Source organism: Rhamphochromis longiceps, linkage group LG11 (genome assembly GCF_057381845.1).
Source record: "Rhamphochromis longiceps isolate RC_006_pf linkage group LG11, R_longiceps_female_GT1.1, whole genome shotgun sequence".
NCBI lineage: Eukaryota > Metazoa > Chordata > Actinopteri > Cichliformes > Cichlidae > Rhamphochromis > Rhamphochromis longiceps.
Genome location: NC_140567.1, coordinates 20,031,732 through 20,058,231, shown reverse-complemented (window position 1 = coordinate 20,058,231; position 26,500 = coordinate 20,031,732). Strand labels below are relative to the sequence as shown.

Genomic DNA, 26,500 nt, shown 5'->3' with positions numbered 1-26,500 from the left:
TGCACTCCTGCCGGCCTGGAATCCCCATAATTCAATATGCAATTATTGTCGATTTTTATACATTTACTATCTGCTTGTCATTGACATTCCAATACCACAACAGTGTATTGTAAGTTGCTTGTTGTGTCTACCAAGAAAAACCTAGCTACGTCAAGATATTTGCAACAAAAGTATGAAATAACAAAAGCTGAATAACTGACGTTTTACACACACAGACACACACACTGTAACATATATGGATTGAGCAGACGTAAAAGTAAAAGAAAACACGCTTCTTCTGTATCACCCATAGTTTCTTACCTCTTATGTTTCTTATGTTAGCGCAGTGTCTTAACCTATATGCTCTCTTGTACATTTAGATGAATGTCACTTACATACCTTGTTTGCTCTACACCCTTGATATAGCCTACTTGTCTTCATGTGGTTTACAAAAGGTGGGTTGGTGGGTGGCCATCTTGTCTGAGATGCAATGCATCCACAGAGGATTCCTTAAATCTGCTGGATATTTGGTCACTTACATAACTCCCACGTAGTTACATCTCATTACTTCCAACAAACAGCCGATTCATATAGAGAGAGGGTCCTGTCCCCCAGAGTCTGCTCTGAATGCCCACAGTGTTATGTATTCCAGATGAATCATGATTCTCACACCGGGGCTTTATTCAGCCAAAAACTGTGTGCTGCTAGCAGCAATCTTTGGGATAAGGCAAGTTACATGTGACAGACATTTGTGAAATAACTGCTATACAATCTGCAAAGCTGAGTCATAATAATTTTAAATTACCGGTAAATAGATAAGATTTATTTGATTGTTTTAAACAATTCAGCAATTCAGTTGCCGTGTTCAACAATTCAGTGTGTTGTTGAGACAAACTAAATGAAGTCATTTTGAATCAACTCTTGAATCAACAGTGGATTTTCAGCTATAAGAAGCAAACATGTGCTTTCTTTGTGCAAGCAAATAAAACAGAGTAACTTGTCATGTTAGATACAGAAACCAGTGTAAAATACCATGCCTTTTTGTAAGTCCAATACAAATATTTTTCATGGTGGTTGAGAGAGTGGGACCATAAGATTTGGTAAAGGGCGTGGGGGTGGGGGGATTTTCCTTAAGTAGGAGCAGACTTTATCACTCTCCTCCTTTCTAGTGGTGGTCCTTCTTCTCACCTCTTTCCTCTCAGGTTAGTTGAAGAAGTTCTGTGTCCACTCTTCCAATTAGATTGAGGGAGAAAGTCAAAGAAAGAGATAAAGAAAGAACCAAGTCATTATTCAAGTAAGTGCAACTTTTTATTCCCCTTTTTTGTGAAAACTGCATTGGAATAACTAGCATCCTACTTTCAGGTGTGTTTGTGTGGATGGGTTTTTAATCTTATTGTTTATTTGTAGAGTATAATGTTATAATTTTCTGTGTCTTAATGAGTAGAAAGGGTTTTGGTGTTGATTCTTTCCTTGTTTTATTTACAGTGAAAAGGATTTATAAATAGTAGTTTTTGTGAGTGCAGTGGAAAAACAATTAAAAAAAACCCCATTATTGCTAAATTTTTCCTTTTAGTTTTAATCATGGAATCAAAATGAATTCTATCAGTTTTAGAAATAAAGAAGACTTATTAATTCAACCAGCACTGAAGCCCATTTAAAAGCAAGGCTGGACGTATTTTCTTTTGTGGTTTTATGAGTTGTGGGTGACGAGCTTTATGTAACCGTCTGTATAGTGAAAGACATACTGTGTCCCACAGTTCTTACAGTAAAGCTCTGTTACCTGGCCACATAGTCTCAGTGGCACACTCTGAGTTTCCCACTCAGGTCAGCTTTTCCTTCCTGCTCAGTGTCCAGTGACTTAGACCTTACTTGGTTTGAACAGCAGTCACTTTACGACTGAACACTTGGAACACTTCTGAATATCTGGATGCATGTCTGTGTCAATTTTTACAGCAGCTTTATTGTAAAAAGCACATAACAGAGGTTTGGACATGTTTTCCAGTTATGAGTATTTAGGTATATAGCATATTTATAGTATATATAAGTGGCAAAGCTCAAAGGAAATACTTAAAAGGTCATTTAAATAAATCTCCTTAGTTAGCTCTAAAGGTCAGCTCACAGCATACAGCTTCTGCATTAACACTTTAACACCTAGTGTATCATATCTGATATTTTATTTTTGAGAGTTCTCCATCATATGCGTATTTTCCTCTCTGGAAAAACTTGAAACAATTGAAAAATAGATTTTTAAGCAATAGACTACAAAAAACAAACAACAAAAACAATTAGAATTTTTCAGTAAGTTTGTTTTTCAGGAAAAAAAATCTAAATGTTTTTTGAAACTGAATAGAAAAAGTAAGTACTTAGAAGCCAGAAATGTCTTGTCAGTTAACCACTTTTTAAATTGCTGCCAGTCTCTGATTAGCCAGTTCTACTGAGGAGCTTTAAGTGTGAATGGAAGCTCTGTGAATGTGATGCTGGTCAGTCCTGTAAAAGATATATGTATGCTCATTAAAGTCCTACTTGGAACTCAAAAATCAGCTATAAAATGGCCTACGTTAGTGTTTCCTGCATTCAACTCTGCCATAATTCAGCTCTTTCTTTATTTCTGTCTTCATTTCCAGGTGAGACCTGGCAAAGAAAAAAGCAAAATATAGAAGAAGGAATTCATAGATTTACAGTAACGTAAATTCAGTTCCACTGAAGCAACAGCTTCTCTGACCACAGTTGCTGGATCAAAATGTTATTTACTCTAGGACTACTCCTCCTTCTCACCCCATTTCCCTCTATTCAAACCACAACCAATGAGAAGAGAGACTCCACAGGAAGTGATGTGACCAAAGCCAGTGCAGCATTTACCCGTTCAAAACCAAAAACCACTGCTCTCCCTGACAAACAGACCAACCAGCTCACCCTTAAGCCAAATGCCATCAATCAGACAGTTTTACCCACTCCAGCTACCAAGCAAAAATCTCCAACAGCCAATGTTACACTGACCACCAAAGGCAGGCACAGCCCAACAGTAATTCAAACCACTCCGTCAGTGGTAAAGGCTACTACACCCAGAAGCACCCTCTCAAACAAAGACAAGCACACAGTCCCAGTTAACCAGACTAAGTCCCCTAAGTCAGCCTCAGGTGGTGAAGTAAAAGGAAGCAAAGACAAGCATTCCCCCACTGGAATTCTAAATGTTCAGCCAACACCCACAAAGACTGCTTCATCCAGCGGTGCTAAACCCACCAAACACAAACTTCAGCCCTCTGGCAATCAGACTATTCTAATTAGGTCTCCTTCAACTGATCATGGGAATACTGCCAAAGACAGGCCTGCCACCACCGTAGTTCAAAATACTCAGTCAACATTTATAAAGTCCACTGCTGCCACAAAAAACAAGCCCGCACCATCTGTCAATCAAACTGTTGTTGCTAGGTCCCCCACCATCAATGACGTGAAGTCCAAGGGCAAGCCTTCTCCCACAAAAGTTCCAACTGTGTTGCCACTGGAGACTCCAGCAAAGACAACTGACAAAGAAAAGGTCACAACCTCTGCCAATGACACAGTTTTAATCAAAGAATCCAGCAAAGACAAGCCTGCCTCTTCGCAGCCCATCAAAGTGATTATCAGTGAGGGCTGCGACTCAAGCAACACCAAGGAGCAGGAGCTGAAGCTGAAACCTGGTGCTCCACTCGTCATGACTCATAAGATCAGCTTGTTGCCTGGTGGCTGCAGTGGAGAGTGTGAGGCTGAAATGGCCGAACTGAAAGGGCGTGTGGCTCGGCTCGAAAGAGAGATGTCCTTTCTCAAAGATAAATGTATCATTTTCTTATGATTTATTCACCATATTTTATCATTTTAAACACTATTCAGTATAGACAGGATTAAACATTCCTTGTTCTGTTTGTTTCTGCCCAGGTCCGTGCTCTGCAAACTGTCCAAATGACTGTGGCGACATTGGGAAATGTGAGAAGGGTAAATGTATCTGCCACAAAGGATTCATGGGTCTAGACTGCAGTAAGTGTGCACAAGGAGCCGAGTGTAGCAAAAGTAAGTTATGTTTGCACTAAAATGAGAAAAAATAAATATTTTTATGTAACCTTTGAATGATGCAGCCTCTCCCTGGGCTTTTCAGAAGCTAGCAAAGGGAGCACCATCCAGCCAACAGTGGAGACTGTAATCCTGCAGGTGAAAAAAGGAAAGGACAGCATGCAGGAGAAAAATACCAAAGCAGAACAAACACTTTTCCAGAAGAATGTGTCTGAGACTGACACTACACCTAAAGAAGCCACTAATGCCAAAGGAGCTGTTGATAAAACACAAGTGAAAGAAGACACCGCTGTGAAGAAAACAACTACTAAAGGTTCTTCAAATCCTGAAAACACCAGTCGCCCAACTGTTGACAAAAGTCTCCCGAAACAAGAGGAAAACAAGAAGGAGGTAACCCGAAAAGGCAAAACAACACCCTCAGCCTCAGAAACCAACATTAAAGATGGGACTGGCAGCAGAACATTTTCAACGTCCGACCATCTGAAAGATGAACCACAAAATAATGCAACACAAAGCAATGTGAAGAAGGTTTCTAAAACTGACACAACCATCTCCAAGGGCACAGGGACAACCAAAACCAAAACAGACAAGGACATTTTGGAGCAGTCCACGAAGGGTGAAAAGAATGTATCTCAGTCATCCGGCCATAAACCAAATAAGACAGGTAAATTAGACACTTTAATTTTGCAGACTGTGGACAAAAAAACTGACAAGACTGGGAAAGGAACACAAATAAATCTGGATGTATTGAATCGAACCATTGGAGCTGCATCAGATAAGACTAAATCTCATCATGACAAAACAACTCACCATGACTCAGGGATCAGCATCAAGAGGACCGGAGGATCTGGATTAGGATCTGTGAAGGCTGTAAACATATCTTCCCACAGCTTCACAGTCACATGGTTAGCACCCCAAGGGATGTTTAAGAACTTCACTGTGATCAGAAGAGAGCCACAGACAGAAGGAGACGAAGATGGTTACGAGGACTTTGAGGAGGAAGCTCTTCCAGGACAAAAGCCCTCTGCAGCTAGGAACGCAACGGAAGTCTTAGTACAGAGTGAGCGCACCACCACAACTGCCTCCTCCAGGAAAGCTGATGGATCAAAAGTTAAAGCTGACACCAAGAGGATCTCGATGGTGGTCCCGGGTAATGTGCGCTCTGTGGAGTTCAGTAATTTGCGGGCAAACACGCGCTATGTCCTGCATATATATGGTACAGCAGCACAGAGAAGATCAAAGATTCACAGAGTAACTGCAACCACAGGTAATAACAGCAGGAAAACGTTTATGTATAAGTCCATCAATATCTAAGCAAATGATACACTATGTTGTACTTTTTTCTCTTGCTAGGTCCTGAGCCAGCCACAGAGATGGTTTTCAGTAATGTCACAGAGGCTTCTCTCAATGTTTCCTGGTCCAAACCAAAGACAACGTTCACAGGCTTCAGGGTCACATACACCAACATTTTAACAGGTCTGTTAAGTACTGCTCATATTGTTTATCTCAGACCAGAGTTATCCAGCATAAAACACTTAATTAATGCCAGCTCAACCCAAGTGAAGGTTAATGTCAGTTTATTAGGAAATGTTCTTAGTGTCTCATTGTGGTGCTTGTTGTCGTCCTGACAGGGGAGAACCGCTTGGTGACAGTGGGCTCTAAGCAGTCTTATGTTGTTCTGTCCAAGCTGTCTGCTGGGTCTTCCTACATAATCACTGTAACTACGACACAAGGCCAATTCCAGAGTGATCCACTCACATCCGTCATCACCACAGGTACAATCTTAGACAAGTTTACTATTATAAAAGGCTACTGTCTTTGTCTTGGAGTGCAAAAATAAAACATAAACACTGTGGATAATATCCGAACTGCAGTGCCCGCCCCTCCAACGCATCTTCAAGTTGTCAATGTGACAGACACCAGAGCTGTGCTGCAGTGGACTCCCAGTCTAGGGAAAGTAGACCGCTTCGTCATCAGCTACGAGTCCTCTAAGAGTGAGTGTGGCCACACTGACATAATGACTAATGAATAAGTGCTTGCGACTAAGCGGAATGCTCTTATTGCCACAGCTCCTAATGTGACAGTGACCGTGACCTTGTCAGGAAACTCAGTGGAGCACCAGCTGAGAGGCCTGCAGAAAGGCACCCTCTACAGGGTCAAAGTGCTGAGCCAGAAGGACAGTCTGCAGAGTATTGCCATCTCAACAACATTTACTACTGCAAATGGTGAGCAAAAGGGTGGGAAAATGAAGTAAAATCATAATCTTAAACAAGAGAGAATAAAATAATCCTTCATGGATGAGCAACCTAGAGAGTATGTTTAGTTTTAAGTGAGTAAACTTAAAAAAAGAAAAAAGAAAAACTGCCAAGGGGCTTCTTGTGTCTCTCAGTGGTCAAAGCCAGTGAAGTTGGGGCTCGAAGTGCAGTCATAGCTTGGAGAGCCACCCCTGCCGTTTATCACAGCTACAAAGTGCTCTATCAGGTGGCCGGAGAGGAGACAAAGGTCAGTTGCAATTTTTGATCTTTGGTATACAATAATTAAAGAGAGACCCGACTTTTACAGAATTTCAAAGCTCTGTGTGTTACTGTGTTTATATTAGGAGGTGATTCTGGAGCCCACCATCACAGAGTACAAGTTGACTGGGCTTTTGCCCATGTCCCGCTATTTTGTTGTGGTGCAAGGCGAGAGAGATGGACACTATACATCTGTTGTCACCACAGAATTCATCACAGGTATGCATTTTACGTGTTGCAATGTAATCCCATCTTGTGATTACTCTAAAAACTAATTTTCTTTATCTGTTAGGAAAACTGCGCTTCCCTTTCCCTACCGAGTGCTCTCAGGAGCTGCTGAATGGAGCTCTGCACTCAGGAGAGTTGGACATCTACCCTCAAGGACGAGAGGGGCGAGCAGTTAGAGTCTACTGTGACATGGAGACTGATGGAGGCGGCTGGACAGTAAGACAAACTGCAGTCACTTGAATAAAAGTCAAAAATAGACTTTTATTTGGGTTTTAGACAGCAGTCTCTGTGTTTTGCAGGTGTTCCAGAGGAGGATGAATGGAAAAACAGATTTTTTCAGAACATGGAGTGAATACAAAGCTGGCTTTGGAAACCTGAGTGAAGAATTCTGGCTTGGTACAGTATAAAGCCAAGCTTCTAATCACTTTATCTGATTCAAAGTGTTTTCTTTTGTTTTCACTACATCTGCTTAAACAGCATCTTTTCTCCCAACTCCCACCAGGAAATGAGCTCCTGCACAACCTGACTAATGTTGGCCCTGTGAGTCTGAGAGTGGATATGCGATCAGGAAACCATACCGTCTACGCTCACTACACGAACTTCTCTGTCGATTCAGAGACGAGGCACTATACGCTCACCGTGTCTGGCTACACCGGAACAGCAGGTCCAGTTTCAAAAACTGCATTAAAACAAAACAAGTGCAGTTATACCTGACAATTTGGATCTCAATATCAATGCACTTTTCTGACAGGTGACTCTATGAGGTACCATAACGGTCGTCCATTCTCAACCCGAGACAAGAACCCTGATCCCATGGGGATCCACTGTGCCAAGGCCTACATGGGAGGCTGGTGGTATAAAAACTGTTACAAGGTCAACCTCAATGGTCTTTATGGCATCAACAGTAACAATCAGGTACGACTAATCTCTGCTGATTTCTAAACGTTTTTATCTTTTAAAGCACACTGGCCAAAGATAGATTTTCTTTTTCTGTTTCTGCTCTAGGGAATAGTCTGGATAGACTGGAAAGGTAAAGACTCCTCCATTCCCTTCACTGAGATGAAGTTCAGACCCTCCAGGTTCTCCCCTGCAACTCATGGGTAAGGATGGACCAGCCTCCATGAAAACTCTGCATCTGACAGAAAATTAAAGCTCCAGAAATTTTCGAGAACCTTGGATCTCACGGTTTCTGTGTCTCTGTCCGAATAAAATAACCTATAGTTGTTTTGATAGCTGCAGCTGTCAGTTCATTTGATTCAATGTGCAAGTAATTTTCTGATCTGTTTTTATAGCAGACGTAACAACTAATTTTATTGTAACTTTTGAATTCTGTTCTACTGTTCTGCCTGACTCATTCATTTCAATACAAATGTGTTTTGTGCCCCAAAATTGTATGCCACCCCACTACTACTGTAATTAAACATGCACTGTTTCACTCCATTGGAATAAATGTGGCTAACCTTGGTCTCGTGAGTTTTTATTTCCTGAAAGCAATTTACAATTTCTCACCTCCCTGCGTTCGTCGTGTTACAAGATTGAGAAACACAGGCTTGACAGATTGTAATGTCAACTAAAATGTGTTAACATGCCCTTTAGTGAGTGCAAATCATGTCTAGGCTGTCTTGTGCTGCATTTATCACATCAACAGTCATGCTGACCTAACAAATATTTGGATGTCCTTGATTATAGCGAAAACACCAAACACTGTATCGAGCTGACAGGCTTTAAGACCTGTGAGAGGACTATAAATGTTCAGGGCTGCGTGTTGACCACCGCGAGAAGACTCTAAGTGATAATGGAAATATCAATAGTCAGTGTGGGAGCTGCGTTCCTGGTTGTACTGCTGTTCATGGTGCTGAATTGGATTTCTGGTCAGAAACACAAAGATGTTCAGGAAAATCATAAGGGAAGTAAGTCAAGTTGAATATATATTCACGGTCTTTTTATAGTATATGGTTTTGATGGTTGCAATAAATAATGAAATTAAAAATATGGAGACTTACAAAACTGAAACTGGTTGTTATTCTATATCGTTTGCGCCTGTCCATTTTACTTTGTCTTTTCTAATTCTGTGTAGGAGATGATTCTAGATTTCTGGACCAGTTTCTTCCCTGCTCCTCATCTCTTTCCCTCCCGGGCCCTCCCGGCCACTTTCTCATTGGTAATATGATGGAGCTGAAACATGATCATCTACCAATTCACCTCACAAATTTGGCACAGCGCTATGGAAGCATTTATCGCCTTAAATGCGGAACAACAAGTAATGATCCATTAATTGATAATGGTTGACATTTTTAGTAAATTTCAGATTGCATAACACCAAAACACTGCACTTATAATCGTGTTGTTTCAGCTATGGTAGTGCTGAACAGCAGCGAAGTCATAAGAGAAGCACTGGTGAAGAAATGGTGTGACTTTGCCGGGAGACCGATCTCATACACAGGTAAAGAGTTCAGTTCAGTGCACTGGGCTGCGTAGTTGTCATATGATATCATGACCCTGACTCATTTCTTTCAGGTAATATTGTGTCTGGGGGAGGTTGCAACATATCTTTAGGTGACTATACTGAAAAGTGGAAGGCACAACATCGCCTTGTCCATAGTTCTCTGCAGCGTTGCTGCAAAAAGTCTTTGCATGATGTCATTGAGAGACAAGCGCTGCATCTGTTAAAGGTACAGTTAAAAAAAGCTGGAAAACAAGATTTTAGAAGGAAGACTTTGCAAACCAAATGCTCGGGATAAAGCACGGGTTTGTTCACTGTTTAGGTTTTGATGGGCTATAAAGGCTGTGCTGTAGATCTGTCAGAGGATTTTACTGTGGCGGCCAGTAATGTCATCACCACTCTGGCTTTCGGAATAGAAGTGAGTATTCTTCTCCCCCTAGTTCTGTTTGTTTTCATGTCACCGTCTTAGAAAAGGTACATTCATAATGTTCTGTTAATCAGGAAGTGAAACTCTTGAGGATAAGCATGACGACATCTCGTTCCCTCTGTTTTTGGACAGTGTGTCTCATTACTTTGTGTCTTGTAGTATGATAAGAGCTCATCGGAGCTGCAGGAGTTGCACAGATGTCTCAATGAGATTGTTGCTCTGTGGGGCTCCGCTTGGATATCAGCCCTGGACTCTTTCCCACTGCTTAGAGTAAATATCCACCATTTAGACTATTGGTCAAATAAATAAAACCAGTACCATGTTGTGAAAATAATTTCATGTCATTTGTTCTCTCAAAGAAATTACCCAATCCTGTTTTTGCCCATCTTCTGAAAGAGGTGGTCAGGAGAGACGAAATCATAGGAAGACATCTCAACAATTACAAGGTTAGTAATGTAAGATGATAAGAAAATAATGATCTCATGAATTGAAATCATTCAGATCGCAAGACAAAGAAAATACTTGCTGTGATTTTGTGAAACCAAACACAAAATCACACAAGTTATTTAAAAACATCCAAAATAACTCTCTTTTAATCTACTTTTGCTATTTATTTAAGCAGTCACAGGACAAAAAAAATCAGGATGTCATCACAGGATCCCTCCTCCAGGGACTTGACAATCAGAACACAGAAGACAAAGCGGTGAGTACATACAGTTAATACCAGGAGAGATAGTGGACTGCTTTCCTTAATAAATCACCTGAAGTCCCGATAATTTTACAAACTATGATGATAGAGCAAGCTTAGTTCAAGATCACAATTAGAAGTGGAAACATGCAACACTGTAAAAGTATTAAATTACATGTCTTCATGTTCCCAGCTATTAACAGATATTCATGTTCACATGGCAACAGTGGACCTTCTTATCGGGGGAACAGAGACTACTGCGGCCTGGCTAAACTGGATGGTGGCCTTCCTCCTGCACAGACCAGAGGCACTGGGAATTTTTACCAAAAAACAAAAAAAAGTTAAAACAAAATACATGTTTTTGTTTTTTATGCATCCTTTCTAATGTAATCTACAGGTGCAGGAGTTGGTATATGAGGAGCTGTGCACAGTATTGGAGGGCCGATACCCTAAATACAGCGACAGACACAGACTTCCGGTCCTCTGCTCTCTGATCAGTGAGGTGCTCAGGCTCAGGCCAGTCGCCCCTTTGGCAGTACCACACAGAGCCATCAGAGACAGCAGGTCAGCCTGCACATAATAAATAGCAGGAACTACACAACACACAATAAGCACTACTGACTAAGTACCTGTGTGTGTATATGTGTGAGTGTGTGTGTGTGTGTGTGTGTGTGTGTGTGTGTGTGTGTGTGTGTGTGTGTGTGTGTGTGTGTGTGTGTGTGTGTGTGTGTGTAGATGGGGGTGTGTACACACATGTACCATGTTTACATATCTTTGTGGGACCAAAAATTTGAAGTTTTCTTTTGTTGTGCGGACCAACAGCCCTTATGGGGACAAAATCCATGTCCCCACGAGTTTGAAGCCATTTTTGAGGATCAAAATGTGATTTTAGTATCAGGCACTCATTTCGTTTATTTTTGATGGTTAGGGTCAGGGTAAGCGGCTAGGGAAAGCATTATGTCAATTAGATGTCTCCACAAAGATATGAAAACACAATTGTCTTTGTGTGTGCGTGTGTGTTTATGTGTGAGATACATGTGCTAGTACAGCCTCCAGATCTCCCACAGTCTCACATTTCTCCAAAGGGAGTGGTTTTAATTAATGAAGTATGCTGGAATGTAATGCTGGAAGTATGAAGTATTGCAACATTTGGCACCGCTCTTCCTCCAAGATCAGACTTATGAAGAGACATCCACTTGAATTACCTTTAGAAAAATGTAATTTATTAAAACAACAAGCACCAGCATTGTTTATTTATGTAATTGTGCAGAAAGAAGATGTGTAGACATTATTTAAATTAACCAAAACCTGAAAAAACAACAACAACAAACAAACAGGCATACACACATACACATTTTCTGCTGTTGCCCTGTTATGTATGTGTGTTGCTTGATACTTGGCATCAAGACAAATACATGGCTCCTCCTCATGTTTAGCATTGCAGGTTATTTCATCCCTAAGAACACAGTCATCATTCCTAATCTTTTTGGAGCACATCATGATCCTGAAGTTTGGCCTGACCCATACAGCTTCAAACCAGGTACTGTCCCAAACGCTGTGTGATTTGTGTTCATTTCACTTGGCTCAGAAGAGTTCAAATAAAGTATTGACACTCTCTCTTTCAGAGCGCTTTCTGAATGAAGGAGGAGGAAGCGGAGGCGGCTCCACCCGTGACCTGATCCCTTTTGGAGGGGGGGCTCGGCTCTGCCTGGGAGAGTCTGTGGCCAAAATGGAGCTTTTTCTGTTCAGTGCCTACTTGCTGAGAGATTTTCAGTTCCTCCTGCCTGAGAGCGAGACCTCACTGCCTGATCTGAGAGGAGTTGCCAGTGTTGTGCTTAAGATCAAGTCCTATGAAGTTGTAGCACGTCCAAGACCTGTGACTAATCCCTGAGCTGCAGTGGGTGTATTGCTGACTTGTTGTTTGCGTTGGCCATGCATGTGCAAATTTATGTTTCACATATTTATATTTTCTCTTCTTATTCTTATTCATTCTTACACTTTATTATCAAAGTTATTTGTTCCACCATCACTGAATAAAATGTCCAAACCAAAGTCTTTATTTCTTCATTGGCAATGCACAGAATAACTGTACTGTTGGTGCTCATTAATGTTCACCTGTAGTGGAGGGAAATTACAACAATGATCATATAAGTAATTATATTTTTGCAAAATGAAAAACTAAAGTGAGAGGAGTAAAAAGTCGTAAAAATGAATGCTGTTAATGTATCTACGGAGTTGGACACCACAATGTGAAAGAGCCTTCTTTTTTGCAGGTTTCACTGAATCTGACAGCACCACCTGGTGGACAAACCTTAAAAATGCAGTCTCCACAGCACTGGATACAGCAGTATCTGCTGTTTGGGTTGTTACACAATTAATAGCATCCTGGTGATAAAAAGGAATGTAGACGTTATTATTAAAAGTAATTTAATTGACAGGTAAATCGCAACAGTCACAACACTTAAAGTGATTGTGACAATTTTGGATAAACATGACGGACTCGATCACTACATAAATATAAATTTCTCTTATGAGTCATTCTCCTCAGTTAAACATGATCTTCATGTGTCATTTCCTGGAAAAGTGTTTTGCAAGACTTCTGCTATAAGAGCATTTTGCAATAACAGAGAAAATCTGGAAACGGCAAGATGGACTCGCTCTCACTGTTGGTAATCTGTCTTTTTTATCTCACACAGGCAGCAAGTGGACATCATCCAACTGGTAATTAAACAAACATATAACACCTATAAATATATATACACATGATGTAATATATTCACACGCGGTACCTTGTAAAACCCTCTTGGACATGGCTTGATTTCATCCTTTCTGATTGTTTTCTAACCCACGAGGCACCGTTATGAGACAAAACTTGTTGGTGTCACAGAAAAATAATTAGTCAGTGGTTACTGATTTTTTTTTTACCTTATATTGTATCATAGCAAAATAACCATAATAAAAATAACTCACAAAATAATTGTGATCTCAGATATTCACTCAGTCCTTTGTGAACTGCTCACATGTACACAAGTGTTACAGTTTTCATTTTATGGCATATATAGATTTTAAGAAATCTTTTTCATTTAAAAAAAATGCATTTTTCTGTAATTTTCTTCAGGGAACCCTTTGCTAATGGTCGCTGTAGAAGGAGATAATGTTACTTTGCCATGTGGTATCCCTTCTATCAAAACCTGTTCTTCTATCAGCTGGGACATGAGTGCAGAATTTAATTTAACTGATGAGATTATAAAGAAAGAAAAACCGACAGCTCCAAGCAGCCACAGGTATCGCCTGCTCAAAGACTGCTCTCTGCAGATTACTCAGCTGGTGCTCAATGACGCACGGCTTTACACGTGTAAGAGTGGAACGCTCAAGTCAAGTGTTTCACTTCGAATTCTTTGCAGTAAGTATTTTTGCTTCACACCTTCTTTTTGTTTTTTTTGTTTTACATACAGAAATAGTAAACAAAAATATCACAATGCTCACTTTTTTTTATCCACCAGTTACTGAAAGGTCACTTCCTGCAAATGACAAAAAGATGGAGCTTCATTGTTACCTCAGTACAGATAAAGGAGCTGACCCCTGTTTCAACCGCAAAGAGCTTCATATCAACTGGAGCTCTGAGGATGATACACCAATAAATGGAAGCAGATTTGTAATTGAACATCCACGTAATTGCTTCTCTAAACTGATCATTGATACAAAATTGACAGACCACCACAGAAAATGGAGATGTCATCTAACTCAGAATGACCTTGTTAAAGCCACCATCAGTTATACGACAACAGTAGAAGGTGCTACACAGCCTGTACACAAAATGAAAGATGTTGCTCAGTACGTACAAAGTGTGACCAGTTCTCCCTTTTCCCCAGATGGACTAGAGGAAGTGTTTGCCACAGTGGGTGAGTCAGTACTATTGAATTGTGGCAACACTTCCTCTCCTGATATGAAGTGGACTTTGCGTGAAAAGCAACTGAGAGATGCTAGCTCACCTGATAATGGCCAAATAAAAGCATCACATGTTAATCAAGATTCCTCTCTGGTCATTAGCAGACTGAGCTCACTGCATGCTGGAGACTACCAGTGTTCACACTCCACTGATAAAAAAGATGTGCTCAATAAATTCAGGCTGCATACCCTTGATGGTAAGTATTAAAACTTTGTAGATGCAAGTGTATATATATACACATACAAATATGAGAGAGAAAGAGAGAGAGATGGAGAGATGGAGAGATAGCTATCGATATCTGATGTTTCATCTCTCATGTTCTACATTTTTACAGTAACTGCAATGCCTGCAGGGCTCAGAGGAGAGAATCTCACCTTGACCTGTGCACTTACCTGTGCCACAGAATGTGAAAATGACTTTGAATTAACTTGGTCAGGAAGTGCCCACAAAGGTTGGCAGAGTGAATTAATGAATATCAATAATACTCTGATAAAGAAGTTATTTCTCCCAGAGTCATCAGTGCGATCATACGAAGATATAACATGCTCTGTGCACAGAGAGGGCGCTCGGGTGGCATCAAAAAAGTGGCGTGCCGTTGACCGTAAGCATGAATTACTTTACTGTTGCCTTGTCTGCTGAATGCACCTTCTATTCATGACCAAACTGATCGGAAAATTATTCCTTTCCCCAGCTCTGCAAACACCTGCCTGGGTAGGCCTGCCTCTAGTCATCCTGATAGTGGCGGGTGGGCTCTACATTTACACCAAGAGGAAGCGCAACAAGGATGCAGGTACTGAATGTGCTTCAGAAATTACAACCAAACAACAGCTACAACATGAATTACTCTAAGGCTTTGATGGAGATTGAATATTTCCACAATGACCACAATGTTTTCCTTCTTGGTCTGCAGCTAATGATCAGCCCAGTACTGAAATGGTAAGATATCAAAAAACAGGATCATGCCGAGTCAAGCTCACATGTCCTATTTCACTAATGTTGGTGCTCTTCTCCTCAGACTCATGTGTACGAGGTCGTTCAGGATGATCGTAATGAGGAACAACAACAACAACAACATTTAAAAAGAGAAGCAGCCACTGCAACAACCAGTTTTTATGATTTATTACAAGCTGTGAACTAGAGTGAAACCACATGCTATTCTTTGTCTTTATCACAAACTTCAAAATCATCAACAGATGTGGTTTACAAAACCTGTTTGAAAACAGACTTTTTTCTATTTCAAGAAACAGAAATGCACAGTAAATCAGCTCCTCCTTTGCCTTGCTACAGACATGCATGCAAGATTTTAAAGAAATAAAGTTACAAAAACATGATTGGTTACATTATAAGCATGCAAACTTATCTACTTTTGAAAATCCAACCCACACTGCAAGGATGAGATAACTGCAAAGGAGAATCTTCTTCCTTACTTGAAAATATTTATTATTGGACTGCAACAAAGGAGAGAAAAATGTTTTGGTTTCTTTGGTTTTCGTTGTTGTTGGGTTGTTTTTTGTTGACATGATAAGATTTGAACAATTTCATAAAGGAGGCAAAACCTCATACAACTTACAGGTAACTAAGCTTTCGTCTGGCATTTGATACAGACTGTTGATTCGCTGGCCTGGAGTATCTGTGAAAAAAGAAAAAGGTTCAAGTCAAGTGTTGAACAGAAAGGCATCACAGTGGCTAAAAAGCGCAGTAAGAAGAGAGTTTGCACTCACTCGTCAAAGGTGCAACAATCTCATATGTAGACATACAATTACCTGAATAACAAGAAAACAGAAATATTTAAACAACTCAACACTACGTAAAGTTAGTGTGACTGCATGACAGTGTGATAAGAATGAAAGAGTTTAAAGTCAGATCAAACCGTTAAAGCGCCTCTGGTGTAACTGTGTGATTCTCTGGGTTTTGCATCTGCGGTACACAACGAGTCCAATCACAGCAGCAATTATGATCATCCCCAAAATGACACAGACCACAACTGCAATTAAAGCATCATTGCTCTCCTCCTTCCTTTGCGACAGAGATATATCATTGGCTTTTGGTGCTAAAGAGAACAAGGCGAAAGTTAAAGCAACAATATAGTGAACATATAATCATAAATATGATTTAATGAATGTGCAAGACAGCAAAGGCAAACAGACCTGGCAGACTCGGAGTTTTTGTTGGAATAACCGGAACCGTTGTGGTCACAAAAGCTTCGTGTGAAAAAACAGGAATCTTACATATTACTTGTGTGTATGTTTGATCATTGCTTTTGACATGTCAAAGAAAAAAATCACTGACCTTGTACTTGTAGATTGGTGTCAAAGCAGCGCTGAGTTTTACCAAGCGTGTAACTGCATGTATACCAGCCACTGTCGCTGGTGTTCACAGACTGGAAAGTCAGAGATGTACCATCAGTTTTGGCTTTGCTGGAGTCGAGTGATTCACGCATGTCTCCTTTCTGGATTGCCCAGGAGATGTTTTGAGGTTCTTGTTGTCCACTTGTCATGTTTACTGGGCAGTTTAACTTGGCAGGCATGCTGGGTGCGGCCTTCACAGGTTCAAGGACTTTGCAGTCTGCAAGATCATAACAAATCATGTGACTCACCAGTGAGATATTTGCTTGCAAAGTAAAGAGAAAGTAGTAAAAAGTTTTACCTTTTATTCTCAAAGATATGTTTTTGGCCGCAACACGGTCCCATCCTTTCCACATTTCACAAGTGTACAGTCCTGCGTCGGATTTTTGAAGTTTTGTCAGAGTTAAGCATTTTTGTCCATTTCCATCAGCTACCCATTTTACACGTTTATACACATCGTTGCTCGGTGTGGGCCATTTAAACATATCCTTCACTTGATTAGGATCTGTAGCAAACTTTGTCACGCTGTATCTGTAGAAGCTGTTTGGATCCGTGTCATTTTGACTGAAACAAGTGAGAGCTACATCTTCTTCTTGAACAGCTAAGATGGGCTCAGTATCTGTTAAGCCAAAAGTTAAATAATGAGTCTAAATGTACTAATACATGCATCGCATTCAAGGAAGCAAGTACCTCATTTTTGCTGGTTAGAAAGTTTACACCAAAATATGCAATATCAGATTAGCAGTATGCATATTTTTAGATTCATGGCATATAATGAAATTGCATTTGTTGTTAAATAATTTTTGGAGCCAAGATGATATACACTGAATAAACCTTTAGTTACTTAATTACAAATGTAGCAAGCATAGTTAAAAAGCGTTTATTTTTATCCAATCAGATCCAGACATTATCTGCAGAACTGCTTACCTCCAAATCCTGATGCGACATTCAACAGAATTAAAGAAAGGTAACCCTGAAGATATAAATGTAACATGTTCTGTGTAATGCAGCTAGTGAAGAGACAAAGATCAGTCACCTCTAGACCTTTTTATTTTCACTTCCTTGAAGTTACATAGAAGTCTCAACTGGAAACTACCATGAGTCTTTTGGATGTTCTTTACCTGATTATGTGATCAACAATACCACAGTGTGGCAAGAACTAGGCATTACATTTGGCCAGTTTTGTGGCCAAGTTGCTTTCTGGGCTCATGTTTAAAGTAAGGAAAAGAAAGTGATAAAGCTGCACTAAAGTTCTCTCCAAACACATTGATCTGACTTATGTGACTGCTTAAACCATTTTACTTCCACCCGTTCCAGTGGAGCTGTTCACTGGTACAGACATTTCACCTTTGAGGTACTTCCAGGTGTAAATGTGCATAACTCTTTCATTTAAATGAATAAAAAGGAACCCACACCCAGAAAAAAAAACTGTGAATAACAAAATATGATGTAATCCAAAAATGCCTCATGAGCAAAAGTTTCCAGACTAGAGCACTAAAGAAAGATCTTATTGCCACATACGTCTTCTTCCTAAAACATAGAATTTTAAATAAGCTGATAGATCACACGTGTGTCCTGCATGCACAGTTCTCCTAAATTATTATCTGTGTCATCAGGTTGGCTTCGTTTTCTGCAGCCTTAAATGTAACAGAGGAACCTCTTCTGTCTAACTGAAACTTTGTCACTTCACTTCCTCTTCTCGTTCAGTTTATAGAAGCATCATCGTAACCTTCCGCCTGTGTTTGTGTTGGTTTCACAGTTTCTCAGCTCTCTTGACAGAAATGGACTGTGCTCAAGGTTAGTTTGTCTTTCTGTTAGCTTTGGTTGTTAAAGCCACTTTAACCAGCCTGAACAATACAAGACTGAATTTACTTATTTAATCATTCATTTATGTTATTAATTCATCCATTAAACTACCAGTTCTTATTGATTGTTTGTGAGAGTTCTCTCAGGCTGTTGTTGTTCCTAAAATATTGGTTTTTCACAGGTGGTAAAGCATTTGGTCTTCTAAAGTCTCAGCAGGAGGAAAAGCTAAATGGTATCAACGAGGTGAGCTAAACACAGAACTGTCCAAGACGTCGACTGACACCCTGCGATGCTAAATTGTGTATTTATGTCATTATTAGGCTTTTCTCACAGATCCTAAATATGAAGGAGAGGAAGACCTGGCCTCAAAGCTTGAAATGTTTAAAAGTGAGTCTCAAAGGGGGTACCAGTAACACTTCAGTTCATTGTTCAATTGGTGCAAAGTCATAAATTTTGGAATAATAATAATCTTATTGTTTATGTTACAGAGAAATACATGGAGTTTGATCTCAACGACAAAGGGGAAATAGGTAGGACGCCACTAGCCGTGCAGCCCTGAAGTAATTTTTTTTTAGCAACATTAAGCAAGTGCTACTTTCAGTAGTGCCTCAGACAAAAACAACAACAAAATAAACCTCTCAGATTAAGCAAGCAGTAATGTTTTTTACTTCATTTTTCTTTTTGCGCACTTGTAATTTTATAGACATAATGGGTTTGAAGAGGATGTTGGAGAAACTTGGATTGGCCAAGACTCACCTGGAACTGAAAAAAATGATGGCAGAGGTGGTTGGAAGTAGCTCAAAAGACACTATCAGCTACAATGACTTCCTCAATATGATGCTGGGAAAGAGAAATGCAATTTTAAAACTGTGAGTATGAAATAAGTTGCTATTCAGAGCATAGCTGTAGACTGCAAGTGGAGTCCAAGGTCAAATAAGGTTATAGTGAGAAGAACTTCCCAAACAACTGAAAAACTGAACTAATACTGGACATCAGAAACCTATACTTGTGAAATTACTGGTTATGTTGAAACTGAGCCTATATATCAAAGTAGTCCTTCAGATATTTTCTGCAGTTTGGTTAACTTGGGGAATGAGTTTCATTTACATGAACACTTTCTTCTCATTTACTTTCACTTTACTTGCTACGTGCACATGCTCTGTAGGTTTGTCGTTTTGTTGTTGGCAGTGGGGTAAAAAGATCCTATCCATCTCACTGTGATAATAACAATTTTACATAAATAAATACTATTCACAATAACAGCTTGCACAGCAACCCATAAGATACATTTACAGATGAGAAGAGTTTTTCTTAGAAGGAATAATAAAAGAAATCTTGTATTTCAATTCCAGCACAGAAGCATTTTCATAAATAAACTGAAACTAAAAAGATCTAGGCCTACCGCTTACCGACAATAGAGAAACAAATGCGTAACGTCTGAGGTTTGCAAGAATGCTTTTTAAAGCATGTAAAATGTCTTGTTTTTATTCAAGGATCTTGATGTTTGAAGGCATGGCAAAGGAAGAAGAGCAGAAAGAAGTTGGACCACCTCGTCGTAAAACCTTTTCAGACCTGCCCTGACCTTCCATCCGAGCTGAATTCTGTCAATAAACCTCCCCCCCCTTCCCCCCGCCTAGATTTTAAAATCAATCAAAGGTAAAGTTGTGAAAAAAATGAAACATGAAGTAAAATGTGCAATTTTCATGAAGAGATGTAAACTAGCCTGCATGTACTAGAACTGTACTGTTCTAGGTGTTTGTTCAAGTACTCTGATAATGTGAAATGTACATGGCAGTGGCAAAATATGTGATCAGTGTGGTTCATGTTAGAAGGTCAACATTTTTACAAGTTCATTAAAAATTACGTGGTTAAACAGTCACGGATCTCATGTTGTGTTTGTTAAAGTGAAAAGATTAAACTGCATTGCATTTTGCTTTTCTGTTTTTAACCCTTATAGCTAAAAGAGCCTAAAAGTAAAAATATTAAACACATGAGATATAACTACAAACAGCTGCTTTCGCTCGCTTTTATTTTATATTCTTTCATATTAATTTAAAAAAAACAAAATCAAAGGTATGTTTCCATTGCATCTCCTCCATGCATCAAGGTATTTTACAGACAGAGGAGATAGAGGCACACCTCTTAACTATCACATTCAATTTGGGATGCATGACTGACATTATCATAACATTAGCCTACTTGAACTAAGGTGAACCATGTCTCATTTGGATCTGACGTATTACTTCCATTATTGTTGGATTTGATTGTATTTATTTACTATAGTAGTTTAAAAAATTGGGTGTTTCACAATATACAACAGTGTGGCCACTTTTCTTCTAATATAGCAACGTCAGATGTTGATCTTAGAGAACATGGCAAACAAACAAACAACAAAAAGATAATTGTACCGGTAGTAGGCTTATCTCTCCTTCGCTTTCGCCTAATATATGCCGTATGTAGTGATGGCGTGTGTCAAAAAAATCAACACACTGCTTCAGAAGCACTGTGTCGAAGCTTGATTCGTTTGGCCAGAGTCACGTGATCAGTGACGTCCGAAGCTTCATTTAGAAGCTAACTGCTTCGGTATCTGATTCAATGGTTTATAAGCAGGTGAATCATTCGCGGGATTTGTGGAGTGTTTTGATGGTGACAGATAGCGAACCACTGATCATTCTACTGAGAGATTTGGAGCCAACGAGGAATAGAGGAGGTTCTGTTGTGTGGGAGTATTTTGAGTTGATTTTGGTCAATCGGGTGGGTTTTTCCAGCTTTGTGTTCTGACTGTTTGCTTTTGTTTTGTGCGTGTTTATTTTATCTGGAAACGGGAAAAACTTAAAATGTCAAAAATCTGCTTTTCATAATATAAATATCATTAAATAACTTTAGAAAAACTTTCATTTGACTCGTAACATTTAATGTTATAAAAAGATATATTTTATTTTAAAAAATAATCTTAAAAATGTTAGTCTACAAAATGTGCAGCAATTTAATTTATTTATTCTCTTTAGCTGATAGTTTGTGAGGCCCAGTTAGACTGTATAACTGCATCTCTACCAGTTTTTCTGCAATCCAGCATCTTCTGTGCCATGTGAAGGGATTTTCCTTAAGGCAGGAGAAATTATCTCCACGAAAAGGAACAGGTTCGGCCATCGCACAGCGGAACAAATTCTCTTCTTAAATAAAAATGAAAAGTGTTACCTTAAATGCATCATGTTTTTAATTTGCAACCTCATAAGCATTTTCCCTTTCCATCTCACAATCAATTCTACCCCCAGGTCAAAAATATGTATAGGAAAATTTCCCTAATATAATATTGTTTATAAATATACCCGTCTAGCGATTAATTGCATAAGTACATGGAGGCAGGACGTCACAACAGAAGCATACTCCATAATGTGCATTATTATATGTATGTTATATGTAACGTGGTATTTTTCAATTATTGTATTTACCAACATCAAGAAGTCACAAGCAAAGAAAGACCACACCATGGTGCATGTTTAAACAAGGAAAGTTTACTGGTCAAAATTATTTATTAAACAAATAAACCACATTTTTTTAACACAAAAAAATACACGTTCAAAGCAACACAACAGCAGCCCAATATCAGACAGCATTCCACTCTGTAGAGTGGACAATCATTATGAAGCAGTTGGTTTTATTTTGTGGATTCAAGCTGCTCTTCATATTTTTGGCCACAAGATGTCACCAAAAAGGACTGTGTTGAAAAGCTTCGAGTAACGAACCGTTTTCAGAAAGCTTCATTTGGCCATCACTAGCCGGATGTGTAGTCGGCTACCTTATTTTGAAAAGAACGCATGACCGGAAATTATATTTTGTCACCCTGGGAGGGAGGGCAGCTTAGCAAAGCTTCCAAATTGATGCGTTATTTAATATAAAAGAAGGGTGAGTGAAAGCGAATGTTTGTATACAGTTATACAAACACATAGGCGGTATTTATGTTAATGTGCCGTTACAGTAATACATTTGTACTGAACGTGTTAGCATGAACGCTAGCCAGCATGCTAAATCAAGAGCTGACGTATTTCCCAGGTTTGAGAGGCAGGTCTAAGCTCAATTAAAGATTATGTTTAACATTTTTAGTAAAACCCCAGGTGTCAGCTGCAGTCCTTATCTGTGCTGAAAATAATGTTGTGCTATGTTCACTTATAAAGCTCGGCTCACTAACCCTGTTAATGTTTTACTGCCTTTGTTTTTAACCTTTCTGGGTGTAAATTGGTTCACTGCGGCTATGTTGGTTTGTCAGGAGGATGAGCAGCTCAGAGGAGGTGTCCTGGATATCGTGGTTCTGTGGACTCAGAGGGAACGAGTTCTTCTGCGAGGTCAGTCTCATTTTCATTTTCACTCTTTATTTTTCAAAGCTTTAGTTGCACCGTCATAAGCTTTTCACAGACTTCATCATTCGCATCGCCTGCTGGCGGAGTATACAGAAGCGTAAATTATGTCCCCACACCATCAGGCTGCTCTACACTGTGGCAGCACAAGCACTCTGCATAAATACACAATTCCTTAGTGGTTCGCATGATTAAATTAAATCGAACCTTGACTTCTTGATTTTTGGTCCATATTCATCACAGCACCAAGATATATCAAATGTATTTGCACATCAGACCATACGTACAGACTTTCTTTGAATAAATCAAACCTGATGTGGTGTGCTGGTTTCTTATGATCACTTTCTCTGTTTGCACACTTATGTTAATAGTTACAACATCACCTAAAGAATAATTTATTGATTAAGATCATGGAGACACTTGAACTTTATGATTGAAAGATTTCTATAAATCATGCAGATGTAATCTGTGAACCATTTCGGAGTTCAGCAGGATTCTGAGACCCTGCACCATGCATGCTTAGACTGAAAGATAAATGCCTAGTATAGTGGTGACACATCAAAACAGCCAGTACTTAAGGATATGCTGCATGTTGCAAAACCATTTGGAAATCGTAGTGAAGCTACTCTCAATCAAAAATTACTTTGCTAAATTTATAATCTCAGCTAACAACATAAAAAATAAAAAACAGTTTGAGAGCGTACTGGGACCTTTTGCCAAACCAGTAAAGTGTGACGTGTATGGTGGACTAAAGCCATCAGCTATAAAGAAGACAAAAATGACCACCACACTCATGATTTTGTTTGATATATTATGTGGAATAACACATGCAAGTACTGAAATGTACAGAATGTGCTTAAATCAAACTAACCAGGCTATGTAAAGATGATATTTTACCTTCTTACCAGGTGTATGTGCTTAATGAATTTATTAGACCACCTTCCATAAAAACAAGAAAAATTCAAATGCATCAAAAATGTGTTTGAAGTTTTAAATCTGAACTGTTATCTATTAGGCAAACAACACACTGAATTCAAATGAATTTGTAGATGCTAGAAGTAGCTGCAGCTTTACATTAGAAGGACTCTTGGAAGTTCCTTTGGTTAGAAATCAGTTAATCACCTCAGCTACTTTTTTCCATCCAGTAGTTTCTGTTCTGTTGTAATTTCAGAACTGAAACCACCAAATAAAACACATTTCCCTTTTTTTTTTGTGTTTGAGTGTCTGAATTTCTCTCTTGGTCAAATATCCCTGTACTGTTATTTATATTGCAGTGTCTCAATAACTTGCAGGGAAATCTTTAAATGATGGAGTAGGTCGTCACCTACTGGATATCAACCTGGGGTCAAGGTCACACTATGGCCAGTAACCTGTAACCAGGATAATCTGCTGCGTCATTTACTTTCTGGTCTGCATTATTTATTTTATTATTTGGTATCTTTGGGGCTGGAAGATGCCACCTTGGACATTTTACACACACGTAGTTTTCAGTTCAGCTACATATAGTTAAGACCTGACTGTTGCAACTGCTCTCCTCGCCTGTTTGTGAAGAGCACGAAGGGTACAAAAAGGGCATCAAGTAAAAATGCTTAAATGAAAAATGCCAAGAAATAGCTGGCTGCATCGCAGTAATCTTGTTAAACTTTTGTATAATGGTTCTATATCAGTGTGCTGTGCAGTGCACTGCTGCAACAGTAACTTGTGCTATTAATAGCCTTTGGTTTCCTTCTGCTGCTGTGTTTTAGGTTGATGAAGACTACATACAGGACAAGTTTAACCTGACGGGGTTGAATGAGCAGGTGCCTCATTACCGCCAGGCTCTGGATATGATTCTTGACCTGGAGCCAGGTGAGATTTTAAAGTGGTGCAAACCACTTCTCTCATAAAATGAGATAGTAAAATAGTTAAACAGGCTAAATTGTTTCTATTTAAACAGATGAGGAGCTTGAAGATAATCCAAACCAGAGCGACCTGATAGAGCAGGCAGCAGAGATGCTGTACGGACTTATACATGCACGTTACATCCTCACAAACAGAGGCATTGCACAAATGGTGGGCTCTTATTTTATAGTTTTTGCAACAACCTCTTACAGGCACCACAATATGATCATCACGAGTGATTTAAGTTTGTTCTTTTTTGTAGTTGGAAAAGTATCAGCAGGGGGATTTTGGCTATTGCCCCAGAGTGTATTGTGAGAATCAGCCAATGCTTCCGATTGGTAGGTCTGATTGTTTTTGATCTTCTCATTGGGGGGGGGGATCACTTGAACTAAACAACACATTGTGATATTTGTGACTATCCCTTCTTTTCTCTCTCTCCTGCGTAACGTAGGTTTATCGGATATACCGGGAGAAGCGATGGTGAAGCTTTATTGCCCAAAGTGCATGGATGTGTACACCCCTAAATCCTCTAGGCACCACCACACGGATGGAGCCTACTTTGGCACGGGGTTCCCTCACATGCTGTTCATGGTGCACCCAGAGTACCGCCCAAAGCGACCCGCCAATCAGTTTGTGCCAAGGTTTGTTCTTTTGCATCAATGTTACACTCAGTTTTCAAACGACACCAAACCACTGACCTCTGAAAAGCGAGGAATTTATTTATTTATTTTTGTTCTTTTTTTTAGGCTGTATGGTTTCAAAATCCACCCGATGGCTTATCAACTCCAGCTTCAGGCAGCATCAAGTTTCAAGAGCCCAGTAAAGGTGATTCGCTAGAAGCCATCTTTGACAAAGACAGTGGACTCAGAGACTTTGTTGTTTACAACTTGCGTGAAGCAATTGATTGTGTATAACCAATAAATACCTGTACAGTTCTCCAAACTCACCTCTGTGTTGATAAGCACTTTCAGATTCAGCCATTTCCCCTCTTTTAGGAGGCAGTTACAGTTGAGCAGTTTTTAATTATACTAATTAATTGAGCTTCAGACATGTGGTTGAACCTTAACTGATGTCAGTCCATCTTTTCAAAATAAAGGGGTTTCTCTTTTAGATTGAAAAGTGACTTTTACTGCAGTTTGCTTTGCGGCTTAGTTGAATGTAACAGAATGTCTCACCACCAGCCCCAAGAGGTTTGCCTTATCAGTGATTAAGCCTCATGAAAATGTAACTATTAAATCCAGAACACATGTAGGAATGTGCTTAGATGTTGTTCTTGTAATATGTGCAAATAGATTCAGGTGCTCTTACCAACAACCAGTGAATACCAAATTAGAGAGATAAAGAAAAGCCAAAAGGACCTATGCTTGTTTTAAATGTTACTCTTCAGTTTCATGAGATATAGTGGCTGTGTATTTGCTTGTTTAGACAGCTCTAACAATCATTTCCTGAGGGCTCTGTTTGTATATGTTTAAATAATGGGATAACGATCTAGACCAGGGGTGTCAGAACATAAGGCTCTGGGGCCAGAAGTGGCCGGCAAAGACTCCAATCCAGTCCACTGGGCAAAAAAAGTTCAGAAAGTTTGAACTTTTAACTGTATTTTCATAGTTTTGACAGCATTTCTTATTGATAAAGATCTCCATAATTCATCACAATAATTAATAATTACATAAAAGTTTGTTTTTTCCACTACCTACTATGATTTTTTTTTTTTTTTTTAGGTGTCTGAAGTTATGAAAACTTTATATTGTATAATTACAGAATAGTCTGGGCAATGAACTTCCAGAACTACTGTAATTTTAAACATCCATCAGTTTCATTGATTCGGCTCACTTAAGATCA

General features: G+C 39.4%; 6 protein-coding genes across 10 annotated transcripts; 5 read left to right on the top strand and 1 right to left on the bottom strand.

Annotated features, from left to right (window-relative positions):
• The first annotated feature begins 1,199 nt into the window (after positions 1-1,199).
• On the top strand, positions 1,200-8,167 carry tnxba (tenascin XBa). Its single transcript, XM_085421805.1, has 15 exons — positions 1,200-1,273; positions 2,604-3,791; positions 3,892-4,023; positions 4,109-5,290; positions 5,377-5,499; positions 5,655-5,798; positions 5,898-6,017; positions 6,093-6,248; positions 6,413-6,525; positions 6,623-6,755; positions 6,829-6,980; positions 7,064-7,160; positions 7,267-7,428; positions 7,516-7,679; positions 7,770-8,167. Exons 2-15 carry the CDS (start codon positions 2,720-2,722, stop codon positions 7,866-7,868), a joined length of 3,849 nt encoding a protein of 1,282 aa, XP_085277931.1. The 5' UTR covers positions 1,200-1,273; positions 2,604-2,719; the 3' UTR covers positions 7,869-8,167.
• A 392-nt stretch (positions 8,168-8,559) lies between these two features.
• On the top strand, positions 8,560-12,341 carry cyp21a2 (cytochrome P450, family 21, subfamily A, polypeptide 2). Of its 3 annotated transcripts, none has more exons than XM_085421803.1 (12): positions 8,560-8,674; positions 8,842-9,024; positions 9,118-9,207; positions 9,282-9,436; positions 9,530-9,625; positions 9,794-9,904; positions 9,994-10,080; positions 10,257-10,337; positions 10,516-10,629; positions 10,720-10,886; positions 11,759-11,862; positions 11,948-12,341. In XM_085421803.1, exons 1-12 carry the CDS (start codon positions 8,560-8,562, stop codon positions 12,211-12,213), a joined length of 1,569 nt encoding a protein of 522 aa, XP_085277929.1. In that variant the 3' UTR covers positions 12,214-12,341. The 3 variants fall into 3 exon arrangements, with proteins under 3 accessions (XP_085277929.1, XP_085277928.1, XP_085277930.1); XM_085421802.1 differs by having other exon boundaries at positions 10,254-10,337; XM_085421804.1 differs by having other exon boundaries at positions 8,560-8,683; positions 10,254-10,337.
• Positions 12,342-12,964: 623 nt separating this feature from the next.
• LOC146658939 (obscurin-like) lies at positions 12,965-15,650 on the top strand. Of its 2 annotated transcripts, XM_085422693.1 has the most exons (8): positions 12,965-13,043; positions 13,441-13,725; positions 13,826-14,116; positions 14,195-14,467; positions 14,606-14,872; positions 14,963-15,061; positions 15,182-15,207; positions 15,287-15,650. In XM_085422693.1, exons 1-8 carry the CDS (start codon positions 12,971-12,973, stop codon positions 15,407-15,409), a joined length of 1,437 nt encoding a protein of 478 aa, XP_085278819.1. In that variant the 5' UTR covers positions 12,965-12,970; the 3' UTR covers positions 15,410-15,650. The 2 variants fall into 2 exon arrangements, with proteins under 2 accessions (XP_085278819.1, XP_085278818.1); XM_085422692.1 differs by having other exon boundaries at positions 13,826-14,467.
• Positions 15,597-17,648, bottom strand: LOC146658938 (uncharacterized). Of its 2 annotated transcripts, XM_085422696.1 has the most exons (8): positions 17,544-17,648; positions 16,918-17,235; positions 16,561-16,836; positions 16,419-16,472; positions 16,142-16,321; positions 15,993-16,034; positions 15,842-15,901; positions 15,597-15,719 (listed from the first exon to the last, which is right to left on the bottom strand). In XM_085422696.1, the coding sequence occupies exons 1-8, from the start codon at positions 17,608-17,610 to the stop codon at positions 15,712-15,714; spliced, it is 1,005 nt and encodes a 334-aa protein (XP_085278822.1). In that variant the 5' UTR covers positions 17,611-17,648; the 3' UTR covers positions 15,597-15,711. The 2 variants fall into 2 exon arrangements, with proteins under 2 accessions (XP_085278822.1, XP_085278820.1); XM_085422694.1 differs by lacking the exon at positions 15,597-15,719 and having other exon boundaries at positions 15,810-15,901.
• Positions 17,649-18,295: 647 nt separating this feature from the next.
• Positions 18,296-20,374, top strand: LOC146658937 (allograft inflammatory factor 1-like). Its single transcript, XM_085422697.1, has 6 exons — positions 18,296-18,413; positions 18,604-18,665; positions 18,743-18,809; positions 18,911-18,952; positions 19,126-19,291; positions 19,916-20,374. The coding sequence occupies exons 1-6, from the start codon at positions 18,398-18,400 to the stop codon at positions 20,001-20,003; spliced, it is 441 nt and encodes a 146-aa protein (XP_085278823.1). The 5' UTR covers positions 18,296-18,397; the 3' UTR covers positions 20,004-20,374.
• Positions 20,375-22,200: 1,826 nt separating this feature from the next.
• LOC146658936 (casein kinase II subunit beta-like) lies at positions 22,201-25,600 on the top strand. Its single transcript, XM_085422691.1, has 7 exons — positions 22,201-22,328; positions 22,690-22,765; positions 24,523-24,625; positions 24,714-24,829; positions 24,921-24,996; positions 25,110-25,299; positions 25,405-25,600. The coding sequence occupies exons 2-7, from the start codon at positions 22,694-22,696 to the stop codon at positions 25,493-25,495; spliced, it is 648 nt and encodes a 215-aa protein (XP_085278817.1). The 5' UTR covers positions 22,201-22,328; positions 22,690-22,693; the 3' UTR covers positions 25,496-25,600.
• The last annotated feature ends 900 nt before the right edge of the window (positions 25,601-26,500 follow it).